This window comes from Syngnathus acus, chromosome 3 (genome assembly GCF_901709675.1).
Source record: "Syngnathus acus chromosome 3, fSynAcu1.2, whole genome shotgun sequence".
NCBI classification, from domain to species: Eukaryota; Metazoa; Chordata; class Actinopteri; order Syngnathiformes; family Syngnathidae; genus Syngnathus; species Syngnathus acus.
Window position 1 is genome coordinate 7,861,231 of NC_051089.1, and position 12,823 is coordinate 7,874,053.

At 42.9% G+C, this 12,823-nt stretch overlaps 2 protein-coding genes and 1 long non-coding RNA gene across 6 annotated transcripts; 2 read left to right on the forward strand and 1 right to left on the reverse strand.

Moving 5' to 3' along the window:
• Positions 1-210: 210 nt before the first annotated feature.
• mis12 (MIS12 kinetochore complex component) lies at positions 211-1,205 on the forward strand. Its single transcript, XM_037247085.1, has 2 exons — positions 211-634; positions 816-1,205. Exons 1-2 carry the CDS (start codon positions 242-244, stop codon positions 1,065-1,067), a joined length of 645 nt encoding a protein of 214 aa, XP_037102980.1. The 5' UTR covers positions 211-241; the 3' UTR covers positions 1,068-1,205.
• Positions 1,206-1,615: 410 nt separating this feature from the next.
• LOC119120310 lies at positions 1,616-3,522 on the reverse strand. The gene is made up of 2 exons (XR_005097497.1): positions 3,426-3,522; positions 1,616-1,752 (listed from the first exon to the last, which is right to left on the reverse strand). It is a non-coding gene; the product is annotated as an uncharacterized LOC119120310 (long non-coding RNA).
• ppm1g (protein phosphatase, Mg2+/Mn2+ dependent, 1G) lies at positions 2,206-6,997 on the forward strand. Of its 4 annotated transcripts, none has more exons than XM_037247079.1 (15): positions 2,206-2,340; positions 2,618-2,754; positions 3,097-3,166; positions 3,314-3,399; positions 3,474-3,603; positions 3,717-3,828; positions 3,919-4,045; positions 4,082-4,229; positions 4,320-4,513; positions 4,580-4,711; positions 4,824-4,926; positions 5,087-5,218; positions 5,360-5,489; positions 5,591-5,690; positions 5,765-6,997. In XM_037247079.1, the coding sequence occupies exons 2-15, from the start codon at positions 2,644-2,646 to the stop codon at positions 5,990-5,992; spliced, it is 1,803 nt and encodes a 600-aa protein (XP_037102974.1). In that variant the 5' UTR covers positions 2,206-2,340; positions 2,618-2,643; the 3' UTR covers positions 5,993-6,997. The 4 variants fall into 4 exon arrangements, with proteins under 4 accessions (XP_037102974.1, XP_037102975.1, XP_037102972.1 ...); XM_037247080.1 differs by having other exon boundaries at positions 4,100-4,229; XM_037247077.1 differs by having other exon boundaries at positions 3,919-4,229.
• The last annotated feature ends 5,826 nt before the right edge of the window (positions 6,998-12,823 follow it).

Below are 12,823 nucleotides of genomic sequence, written 5' to 3' on the forward strand. Positions count from 1 at the left end.
ATTGGATTAGTTCACTCCTCGAATCCCTTTTTAGTCTTTTAAGTTCAATTTTATGTAACTACATACATACATACATCTGAATCATTTTTAAACAGTTCTTTATCTGCAGAAGTGGATTACTCTCCCAGTTACTATACCATTTATTGCCGCTTGAGGGCAGTAGAATATAATATAGTTGTCGACCTACTGCCAACTTGTGTAAGAAGAAGACTAACGCGAAGCGGGAAGAATAAAAACAAAAATGGATGTTAGAGAAGATACCTGCGTAGAGACTGACATGCTTCCTGTGTCGTCTTTAGAGTTATACGAGTCGCAGTTTTTCGGCTTCACGCCGCAGACGCTGATGTTTCGTCTCTCCAGCGCCTTCATAGACTCTCTGTGCCACATCTTGAACGTGGTGGAGAAAGTATGCGTGCGACAACTGAGTAAAGGTGACTCGGACGCGACGACTGAGGAACAGCTCCGCGTCCAGGCCAGAGAGTGTAGCCGCAAACTGCAAGCGTATATGGGAGAGGGCTTCAAGCAACTATCGGAGCGAATGGAGGAGATGCTGGTCCCTCGCTGTTTTTCCGTCCCTCCCAACGCCCTGCTGAAGGAGGACCAGTGTCACAGAAAACATCCTCCAGACACACAGGCAAGTCATAGCAGGTCAACGAGTGACTCGAATAACTCGAGTAGATATTTTAATTATTAGGGCGCAAACATGGGATTTTTTAAAACATGAAACAGCCTGTGTCTCATAATGAATGTTAATTCCTTCCTTTACTGATGCGTTCATGACCTCACATTATTAACTAATACTTTCCCACGTCTAGGAGATCCTCAGATTGGAGACATCCTTGACGGCACTCCACAGGGCTCATGAGGCCGAGTTGTGTGCTCGACATGCACTGCAGGTTGAACTCGAGGAGCAACCTGAGGTACAGAAGCAGCTGGATGGCTTCCTGGCCTGGTTCAGGGATGGAAATGGCATCTTCGAGGAACAATTCAAACCAGTGGCGACGTCAATAAAGAAATTGCAGCAAGTCATTGTGGAGGTGTGCAACAAGACGCAGGATTCTCACTAACCTAACATAGTGTTATACGTTAGTTTGATTGTTATTCCAAGACGGTCTCCTTTATGTAAATTTAGAGGAATGGGATACTGCAAATCTTCACCCATGTCCAGAGTGTTTTCTTAACAATTAATAATGATGTTGTATTGTAGTTCAAGTTAAAGTTAAAGTCCCAATGAGCGTCACAAATTTGATTTGGTGAAATTTGTCCTCTGCATTTAACCCATCCCCGTGTGATTTTAATCCATCCCCTGGGGGAGAGGGGAGCAGTGAGCAGCAGCGGTGCCGCGCTCGGGAATCAGTTGGTGATCTAACCCCCCAATTCCAACCCTTAATGCTGAGTGCCAAGCAGGGAGGCAATGGGTCCCATTTTTACAGTCTTTGGTATGACTCATGGTATGACAGTATTCAATACAAATTCAAGACCCTATAATTACCAGCAGAGGGCGCCAACTTCCAACCATTCCCAATCACATTGAGAAGTAGCATCAATCATTTTTGCCCCATCGACAGGTTTCACATAAAGTGCTATTAACTGGAAAAGAAAAAGATAAAAACAAATGATTAAAATACAACTCACGATTTTGCTGAATGTATTTGCTGCTTCTCTTCAACAAAGTGGTTTCATCTTTGGGTAGTTGGGAGACAGACAACTGAATTTCTCATATCGTGTCTTCTCTGGAATTTTGTTTCAGTCCTGTACGAAATAAAATTCTTCAATCATCAATATGGACATCAGTGATATGACTATTCTTTTAAATGACCTTGTTCCATTCGTTATCTCTATCTAATAATTCAGAAGACATTATGAAACTAATCGAAATAAGCTATGTGAAAACCAAGAAGTATATTCAAAATCAAGTAATCACATTCAATCTCATTTGAATGGAAGTGAGTGCGCCTCAAGTGCCTTTCTTTAATTAACCCCAAATACATTTCTGATGTTGCAGTTAGCTTTTCCTGACTTTCTCTCTTGCGTAATGACGTCTGATTTCTTGAGCACTATATTTTGCCTGTGTAACCAAGGACATTAACATGGGAGGGTACACAGTCCAGTATTTCTCAAAGGGCTTTCCTGACAAAGAATAAGAAAGATCCGCTGTCTCCTAGCGGTGCGCGTGACGTAGCTGTCAGACACGCCTCCTGTTGGCCGGAAAAGGGAACATGCGCTGTGTCACTTCGTACACCTTCCGTGCTCCTTTCCTCGGCTTCTCCCTTCATAGCGGCTTATCGCTTCCACACGTGTAGTCTTTCCTATGTGAATCTCCCTCTCCTGAATCCACGTGTAAGCCCACCCCGTTGACAGAATAATGTTTGCGATTGTATGTCATCATCAGGTCTTCTGTGTTTAGCTGCGTGTATGACGGGGGGGGGGGGCAAAGATTGCGCTGTGAAAGTTTAGCCGGCTCCTGTTAGCATTGTTAGCTAGCCGATGAGCATCCACTTTTTGTTGTGTTGCTAACGCTAGCTAGCTCGAAACCGTAAAAAGGGCTAGACTGAATTCACCAAGCCAGACTTGTGAAGTTAAATGAAATGTTTTTTGCGCCCCGTTCTCTCCCCAGGTGTGAAGCCAGAGAAACCTGCAACCATGGGGGCTTATCTGTCGCAACCGAACACGACCAAAACCTCCTCAGATGGCGGCAACAGCACCATGAGCTACGGCTTCTCTGCTATGCAGGGCTGGCGTGTTTCCATGGAGGTGAGCCTCCAGAGCCAAACGAAAGGAAGGACTTGTCTGAAACACTCTATGTTGGAAAACTATGACCAAACATCATCATAATCCATATGCACTTACGCATACATCAATCTATGAATATATCAAGGCCGTATTTTGGATTTTATGGACATTAAAGCTTTCCTCGAGCTGCTCACAACAGCTTAATGTTGCTTAATGAGAAAGAAAACACAGATTGCTGTCATTTGTTATAATCAAGGTGATTTAAGTGGGTTATGATCTGATTGCAGTCTTAGTCTATAGCGATACTCAATGGCATTCAAGTCTGGGTTAATGTTAATTTGAGTGTGCTTGTGTGTGTAACAGGATGCACACAATTGTATCCCAGATTTTGATGAGAAGACCGCCATGTTTTCTGTCTATGATGGTCATGGAGGTAAGTGTTGTCGAACACTGTTCATTTAAAAATGAATTGACGCTGTTAAATATGAAGAAACAATCATATTCAGTTACCATTTCATTTAGTTTTTTCCTGCTTCTAGCACCAATGCTGACATTTTTATGTTCTACTCTTCCCTTTTAGGAGAAGAGGTGGCTCTCTACTGCTCAAAGTACCTTCCGGATGTCATCAAGGAGCAGAAGACCTACAAAGATGGCAAACTACAGAAGGTTGGGCGTGTTTCTGAGAAGAGTACCTTTCTTCACTTGAGATCACTCATAGGCTTTGTGTGTTTTTTTTCCAGGCACTGGAGGATGCTTTCTTGGCCATCGACTGCAGGATCACCACAGAAGATGTCATCAAGGAGCTGGTGCAGATCGCCGGGCGTCCCATCGAAGAGCCGCCCACTAAAAAAGTGGCAGACGAGGATGATGGTGAGTATATCGTCACTGATGGCAGTCATCCTTGGGTAATTCCATCTTTCAATATATTGCTGTCCAGTGCTGCTGCTGACAACATTTCTCTTTTCTTTCTGCTTTCTATCCAGTGGACACAGAAGAGGCTGCTTTACTCCATGAGGAGGCCACTATGACCATCGAGGAACTGCTCCTCCGTTATGGACAGAATAAAAATGCTAACAAGCCAGCCACTGCTGGCGGGTAAGCTCAATGTCTTTGTCTTTGAAATATTCAATTGCCAACCATACATGGTCTAATTTCCTCTTCCTTTTTTATTTTTTTTTACTCCAGCGCAACTGTTAAAATGGCACCGGGCCAGTCTCTGGAAGCCTCTGTACACAAGGGGGAAGGTGAGGAAGGGCCAAAGAAGGAGGAGGCTGTGAACGGAGAGGTGGAAGAGGAGACCAACGGAACAAAGGACGGCGACGGAACGAAGGACGGCAACGGAACGAAGGACGGCAACGGAACGAAGGACGGCAACGGAACGAAGGACGGCATCGGAACTAAGGGCGGCAATAGAACGAAGGATGGCAACGGAGCAGACTGTGGGTCCAAGCTGCGGGCGTGCCGCCGAAGGATTAGTGATGAAGGCTGCGGCTCTGGTAAGTTTACTTGAACATGATCATCTCCAGGGATCTCGTTTAAAAATAGTTTCAATCTTGGTGACGTTTGTGCCCTTTTCACCTACACAGCAACTGACTGCGACGGCTCGGGGGGCTCCAATGGCGAAGAAAAGGCCGCTATTGCAGAGGTCGACGCAGGACCCTCGTGTTCGTCGTCCTCCAAAACCGAAGGCGATTCCAAGTCCAAATTCTTTGATGACAGTGAAGAGTCTGAACCGGAGGGGGAAGAAGAAGAGGAGGAAGAGGTGGCAAGTGATGAAGAGGTGAGGGAACAAATTGTTGGGTTGGGTTGGTCACCAGTAGAAGCACACGCAGATGTTGTTGTTCAGGGCGGCAGTGAAGAAGGGGAGGAGGCTGACAGCAGTGACCCAGAAGAAGAGGATACTGAAGAGGGGGAGGAAGACTCAGAGGATGAAGATGAGACAGAAATGAGTCTACCTGGGATGGACGGCAAGGAGGAGGTGTGGATCTGGTGGAAAGATTTAAACTTAAATAAGTGACGGTTTGATACCCTTTGTCTCTTGTAATTCCAATTTGGGAACGCTTGTGTTTTTTGGGGGGGATGAATTCCAGCCTGGCTCAGATAGCGGCACCACTGCCGTTGTGGCTCTGATCCGAGGCAAACAGCTGATTGTGGCCAACGCAGGAGACTCCCGCTGCGTGGTCTCCGAGCGAGGTAACGATCCCGTATTTTGATTAGTGTCACATTGGTTATTTAAAGCTAGATTTATGGCACAGATATTTGCTTTTTTGTTATTAGACGTCTGAATGTGTGCCTCGTCTGATCTTTGAATTCATTTGTTCGAAATATAATGCAACTTCTGGGTTCGCTGCAGGGAAAGCTGTGGATATGTCTTACGACCACAAGCCCGAGGATTGGGTGGAGCTGTCTCGCATTAAAAAGGCCGGGGGCAAAGTGACCGTGGACGGACGGGTCAATGGTGGTCTGAACCTTTCCAGAGCCATCGGTACGTACGTGCTCATTGCTCAACGGTATAGATGGAACACAATTGAGTACAGTTGTAGAAATAAAAACTATATACGCCTGAGAACGAATACTAATTGCTCGTACAAATACTTAACTACTGTCCTGATTTCTTTCTCTCCAGGTGATCATTTCTACAAGAGGAACAAGGTTCTGCCCCCAGAGGAGCAGATGATTTCAGCCATGCCCGACGTGAACGTTCTGACACTCAATGATGACCATGACTTCATGGTCATCGCCTGCGACGGCATCTGGTGAGGGGATTTAGCTTTCTGCGAAATTGTCGGCGCACGTCGCTGCGCTCGTTACGTTTCACCCGTCGCTGAGCCTCGTTTTCCCTCAATCGGATCTTTAGGAATGTGTTGAGCAGTCAGGAGGTGGTCGATTTCATCAGCGAGAGGATCAAGCCAGATCAGAGCGGCAGCGCCAGACCTCTTTCGTCCATTGTGGAGGAGGTGACGAACCCATCAACCCCCCCCGAAACCCTCCCCAACTAACTTTCTTTTTTTTCTTTCCCCCCCCCCCCCAGCTGTTGGACCATTGCTTGGCCCCAGACACATCTGGAGATGGGACAGGGTGCGACAACATGACCTGCATGATCATCACCTTCCGACCACACCCCTGCCACGCTCAGACCCTGTCAGATGACACGAAGAAGCGGAAGCACCCGGAGGGAGAGGAGAATAAGGCGGAGGGAGGAGCCAAGCCCGAGAACAACGGGAATGACAACAAAAAGCCCAAAAGTGACCAAAAGTAAAGAGGAACTCTTTGGGTGCGCCAAGCAGCTGGTCCACCAGAATTGAAGTCCTGACCTCACATGATGCTCACTTTCACCATGCAGCAGAAGGTTTTCTGTTTTAGGTGGATCCTCACTTTACACTCACCCTTTCAGTTGTTTCTGTCCTTCGCTCATATCAGAAAGACCCCCCCTTCCCCAACATACACACACACACACACACACACTCCCCCCCTCACTAATGACTGGCACCTAGAGCAGCTCATCTTTTCCCAAGCTACATTTGTAGAACGCGTTCCTGACTTTTTCCAAACCCTTTTCTCTACCTGGCTTTTTCACACTTTATTTTTCATGGGAGTTTCCCCAAGACCTGCACAATGCTCCTTGGGTGTTATGAAATACTTGACGCCTCCGCCAAGTGCCATAAAAGTTGTGATTTATATCTATTTGTACATCTTTAGACTGTCTGGAGGCAGAGCTTAGAGGCCAAGTTTGCCGTCACAGGCAGTGATGAGACCAAATGCGTGTTTTGGGTTTAGCACTGCATTGCATTTCTCCGCCCCTTCTTTTTCTTCATTCCTACAAATGTTCATTGTTTAAATGAATTTCTGGAAGAATTTTGTTTATCTCCCAAAACATTAGACGTCCATCCAGACATTCATTATATCTCTGTTTTCAATATAATTTTTTTTAGAATAGGATTTATTTTAAGTGAAGGCCATTTGTGCCCAAATAACAGTAGCTCTAAGATTTTTGTGATCTGCAGAGGCGAAGTTTGTTTTTGAGTGGTACAATTTGGATTCAGTTTTCCCATGGTTCTCTGACTCACCCACATCGCTCATTGTGACTTGAAGTTGGGGTCTCACAGTTCCCTTTTGTACATAGTTTTCTTCCCTCCAGTCCTTGTACGTGAAGATAAAAATCACTTTTTCTTTGTAATTGTAAGTCAGTGTAACATTTTTGGTGCATTCTCTTTTGACACCAGTATGTAAGTACATTCAAATAAATTTTTTTAAATAAGCAAAAGTCTTACTGTATGATGTTTACCATCCTGGTAAAACTGATAAAACCTTGAATTCTTCAGCTACGTTTCCACACAAATACAAGTCATAATTATGTTATCTGTTGTTTAGAACTTTAGATAATACCAATTTGCAATATGCTGCTTTAGACGAGCGCTATGGAAAAGTCAGGGACTGGATAACCCCTGGAGTTAAAATACAACCCACTGTTGTTCAGCTTACTTTTAGGTCATTCGGAATGAAGCAGAAATCCAGCAGAGGGCAGCACAGATGTTTGAATGACAGTTCATCACCTCCCAAAGCAATGAGTAGGGTGGGAGCACTCAAGAGGGCCCAAACGCAACAGCTGCTGATCCCAAAACGGCACTGTAACAAAACAAGTAAAATACACAAGAATTTCTTTTTAAAAAGAGTGGAGGCTGACATACTGTACACACTTAACTTGCCACCACCAATTTGTTTTATTATGAAAAGCTATTTTGTATCTGCACAAAGATTAGCCTATCCCTGCTTTCCATCCTACTTTAAGTTGCCAAGTGTTCAGCATGCTTGCCGCTTTCTTCCTATTGGCTGCTTTTTCCTTTTAAAATAATCTTTTTTTTTTTTTTTGCTGCTGCAGGAACAATAGAACGCGTGAGAGGAAATGTACTGTCCTTGGATTCTAAAAACGTCAGCATGGACACACACACGCACTTCCGCTTGACTTAGGGCAGGATGTTTTTTTGTCCTCACAACGTAGATTAAAGTTTTAGTGGTGGACCCATTGAGCTGGCTTTGTTCATTGATACAATTAAGGGACTCCCAAATTGTGGGAAAGACCTTGAGGGGCAGTGTGAATGTAATGCTGCTCTTTGTAGTAATGAATCATCTATCCATTTTCTTTCCAGCGTATCCGCATTTGCGTCACAGGTTAGCTGAAGCGGCCTATCTTAGCTGACTTTGGGCAAGTGGTTGGGCAGACATTCACACTAATGGTCAATTTAGAGTCTGTAATAAACATAACAAGCATGTTTGGGGAATGTATGAGGAAGGCCAAGTGCTCAGTGACAACCCACACAAGCATGAGGAGAACATGCAAACTCCACAAAGGAAGTCCGGATGTGCTAACCACGAGTGCGCCGTGCTGCCACAGTCCAAAGTAAATTCAAACACTGAAGACGGCCAAAAGTATCTTGAAAACCACAAAAATGTTGAAGATGCACCAGGCAGTGAAATATTGAGAATATACAAATGCTACGAAAGGCTACTTTGTAACTCAATGTCCAGCTGTGTGTGTGTGGTGGGGCAGACCTAGAATTGCACATATCTGTGTGTGTGTTGGGGGGGCACGGTCCAATATAGTGTGCTGTAGACCACAATAGCAGGTTGTAGTTAGACAGTGGGAGCATTCATCATGATCCCAAGTCTTTTTTGGTCACCGGCGCTCGTCGCACTCGCATTGCACGCACCTCAGCACAGACACATACACGTTCACACACATTCCAGCAGTCGAAGACCTGCAGTCAAAATATCAAATGGGAATGAAAATAAATGACTTGGCATAGAGTGTGCTTTTCAGAGCCACTTTGATCTGCATTCCTGCTATGTTATTACGGTGCATGCACTTAGTTTTTCATATTTTGCATTTTTCTTGGATTTCCATGATTTTTCATGGAAAAAAAACTAACTGTATAATGTTCATCAGTGTTTTAGAATTTTTTTTTAAAGTTTGCACAGAAAAACAACTAAATTAACACATTGAATTAAATTATAAAAACTAATAGTAATAATTTGCTAATGAGTTGACAAAATGGCGTTCATTCACAAGGCAAATTTCGGGACGCACTCCTCACATGAAACAATGATAACCGGGAAATGGTTGAAATAGACATGACACGAAGCCAGCGCATTCTCATTAAAAAGCATGATGTCATGGAAATTCTATTTATTTGTTGTTTTGCATTTGAGTTCAATGTAAAGCATTTGGTGTTGCTCTTTAAATTTGAAATGAGCCAAACAAAGCATTGATTGATCTCTATCTACCTTAACATACAACAAGTCATACGTGTCACGTTTATCTTCTTTAAATAGCAAAATATTGCATGCCTAAACACGCGTGCGTACGCACACACACACACACACACACACACACACACACATGCTAACATGCCATTGTCAGCTGTTGCTGGCAGGATGTCGGAACATGTCAGCTCCAGACATCCCTTGTATAGCCGTGTGTGTGTGTGTGTGTGTGTGTGTGTGTGTGTGTGTGTGTGTGTGTGTGTGTGTGTGTCTCATTCACCGATGTAAAACAGGAAAACTACATCTCTTCCTTTTTCCCTCTACTCTACTGCCTCAGTTTTTCCTCTCATTTTTAACCCGCACTTGCATTCTCTGTTCTTCTCCATCCGGAGTGATGCCTTTGTCTGTTCTCATTGTGTCACTTCCTCTCATTCTCATGTACGAACCAGTAACATGTTACGCCAGCCCGCATATTTTGTCCTCTTGCTGAGTGTAAATAACCCCAACATAACATAAGAGTTGTTTACTGTCTGCAACACCACCGCTTTCTGAAATAAATTCCAACTCTGCCAGCTTGAAAATATAGGGTGATGTTTGAAAGAACCAAAAAACCAAGGAAGATAGTATATATATATAAAAAAATAACTTTAAATTTTATAATAGTATGATAAATTCAAAGCACTGTATGTGCTATGATGTTCTTGTCTAGGATTTTCCTCAGGTTTTGCATTGAAGTTCTAGATTTAGGGGGGAGGAGGGCAGGCGGACAAAGTTGTGTATGCAGGTACAAATACAAACACATACTTGGCCTACACTCACTCAGACATAACAAGCAGTTGTTTGATGTACTGCTACAAGATTACATCACTTTACTTTTTTTTCATTGTCCTGTTCCCATGACTTCTTGCACATTTTGCACCATAAGCATGTTTTATTCTTAGTGGGTGACAGATAAAGGGCCATGTTCAAAAAAGTATTAAATGTTCAAACAAAAACAAATGCTCTGAAACCACACTTAAGAAAAAAACAAAACGCTTTATGCCACATGAGGGGATGCCTTTCATTGTGAGACAAGAACATTTGATTAAAAACATTTTCTCTCCCTTTTCACTTGTAATCATTTGCACATGATTCCGTCACGGCCTTTCCTCCCCTCTTTATCTCTTTTATTTACTTAGTCACGGAGTAGATTTGGAGCCTTTTGGAAAAAAAAATATTCTTTTGCTGGCAATATGGGTTCACTCAGACTTCTCTTACTCACTCCAGCACAGACTGATAAGAGAAGATACTTTTCAAGTAAAATATATGGCTGCACTAGAGGCAATTTTACATTTGTGGCAAGTCACACATGGGCATGGGAAAAAAACTTTCTTTTTCTTCCATTTATTCATCCCTTTTTTTTCCCGCTTTTGCCAAGGGCAAATTTAGTCACACAATTTAGAATCTGCAGTTCACCGAAGTAAGAAGCATCACCAGTTTCAGTTCACAAAAATGATGAGCAGGGGATTGGTCGTTACCTGAACCTTGCGCAACTGTGACGTCATCTTTAGTCGACGGGAAGGGGCAAAATGGCCGCCCTATGAAATGGATAAAAACAGGTGGATTTTGCCTGTTAAATTCATATTCCACAAACAAGACATTAATCATAACACTGTGTTTTGACTAGTTAGGCTGCACAGAACACATTATAAATATAAATAATAAAAAATATAATTATAAATATAAATAATTTCCGGTTGAGTTCCCTTTAAAAATTAATTCAAATGTTACAAACCAAAAGTCTAAACAAAATAAAATACTATCTCGAAAAATCCTGATTTATTAAAACCTACCCAACGCTGGTGGAATGGGCTAAAACGTCACATGCAGTGTGAGCGTTCTCTGGATGTGGAACGTGCAAAGTTGAGCTTTCTCGGCCAGATATTGTCACCTCAACACTTGGCTTCGGCTCCAGAAACAATCTTCTTGAGAGCCACGTTGCGAATTGAATTCTATCATGACACATTGTCACTGTTAGCATCGCTAAACAAAACATCCACTGTCACCGTGGGAGCTTCAACGCCAAGGAACATTAATTTGAGTATTTGGTTCCTCAGCGATATGTGCCCATTGTACGAGTGAAAGCGCAGCTGTTCCACGGTCACATGTCACACATAATCCAGCGTTGTTTTTCACGAGAGTCTTGTAACACTGAAAAAGTATTAACTTGGCAACACAATCTGTAGTCATGAATAGAAACATGGTTTGGTAATCGATTGTCAGGATAAGAGCTTGTGATTGGGGGAAATTGCCTCGTGACCTGATTGAAAACGGCGGCCGCAGCTGTGACACAGGTGTCAAACTCAAGGCCCGGGGGCCAGATACGGCCCGCCATATCATTTTATGTGGCCCGCAAAGACAAATTGTGCATCAAATTCGTGTCATTACTAGAATTGCAAATTGTCTTCACTTTTAATATCTTTTTTTTTTTTTAACATTTGACCAGTTTTTACTCATCTGATTTGAAAACGAGTTATTTGTCAGTTTGTTTGGTAGCTTTTACTGTATATAATATCAGGTGCTCATACATTTATTTGGGTTGACAGTCATAATGGCCCTCCGAAAGAAGCTATGACTACAATGCGGCCCGTGAAAAAAATGAGTTTGACAAGCAGCCTTGACACGGAAATGGAGCATGCAGCTCTCGAATCATATGGAGTGCAGTCTGGTGACGCGTTAGCTCACAGAAGAACGATGTTTATGATTTTTAGATAATAGCCGTGCCTGTCCCAACAAATCAGTCACTGCCACGTACTGTAAAAAAAATGATGGAATTCATAATTTATGAGCAGAGATTATTACATAATTTCAGTCCCAGAGCAGTGTTAGGTCATTTTAGTGTGTCGCAGTGGGCTAGTGCTTCGAACAGTCTCACAGCTCTGAAGTTTGGGATTTTAATGTGTGCTACTTCCTGATTTTGCATGTTCCTTCCTGATTTTGCATGTTCTACCTGTGCCTGCATGGGTTTTCTCCAGATCCTGCGGCTTTCTCCCACATTCCAAAAACATGCCATAACACATTTTCTCACATGCGCTTTAGGAGATTTTGTTACGATGTGATGAAGCCAAGTATGAACTTTTTGGCCAAACTTTCAATGGAATGTGTCTGGTGTAAACACAACACCGGTCCGGTCCGTACCTACAGGGAAGTGTGGTGGGGCAGCATCATGCTCGGGCTTCTTCTGTTGGAACTCTGGCCTTAGTCAAGGTGAAGCTGTCTGAGAATGAAAGAAAAGCCTGATAAAAATCTGAGCTTTATTTGTGGTTAATGAGTGGTGGTGACTATTTTTTAATGAGTATCTTGGATTATTGTGAACACAGCCGCAACTCGAAGCAGGTGTGCACACTTATGCAACTGCTTTATCTTGGCTGGGTTTTTTTTTTACTTCTGAAAAGCTATTTAATAAAAATATATTGAGTTGTACAGATTATAGGTCACATACATGGTGTAAAATTTTAAATGATTTATCTCGGTCACACTTTTTTCCTTATCACGAAAACCCATCAGGACTTTTTGAATCCACTGTACTAATAAGGCGATATCATTAAACATTTGTAATTTATGCCGAGCAATAACCATGACATCATGAACTAAGACTTTATTAAATGTTTTTGGAACTGAAGTACGCATCGACAGAAACATGTTTTGTTAAAGAAAAGGGTCAGCTAAGTGATGTCATTTCTGATCTCTGTTGCTTTTTCCAATCCCAGCTGGGTCTATTCGCTGAGGGCGTCTTTACTAAGAGTTGTCATCTTCTCCTCTATTCTTACACAGAGAGGCTCGTTCAATC

Bases quoted from the DNA above. Each gene is read 5' to 3' on its own strand.
- mis12 (XM_037247085.1), top strand. From the start codon at position 242: ATGGATGTTAGAGAAGATACCTGCGTAGAGACTGACATGCTTCCTGTG. The intron at 635-815 runs GCAAGTCATAGC...TCCCACGTCTAG, and splicing joins AACATCCTCCAGACACACAG to GAGATCCTCAGATTGGAGAC.
- ppm1g (XM_037247077.1), top strand. From the start codon at position 2,644: ATGGGGGCTTATCTGTCGCAACCGAACACGACCAAAACCTCCTCAGAT. The intron at 3,829-3,918 runs GTAAGCTCAATG...TTTTTACTCCAG, and splicing joins AAGCCAGCCACTGCTGGCGG to CGCAACTGTTAAAATGGCAC. The intron at 5,219-5,359 runs GTACGTACGTGC...CTTTCTCTCCAG, and splicing joins GAACCTTTCCAGAGCCATCG to GTGATCATTTCTACAAGAGG.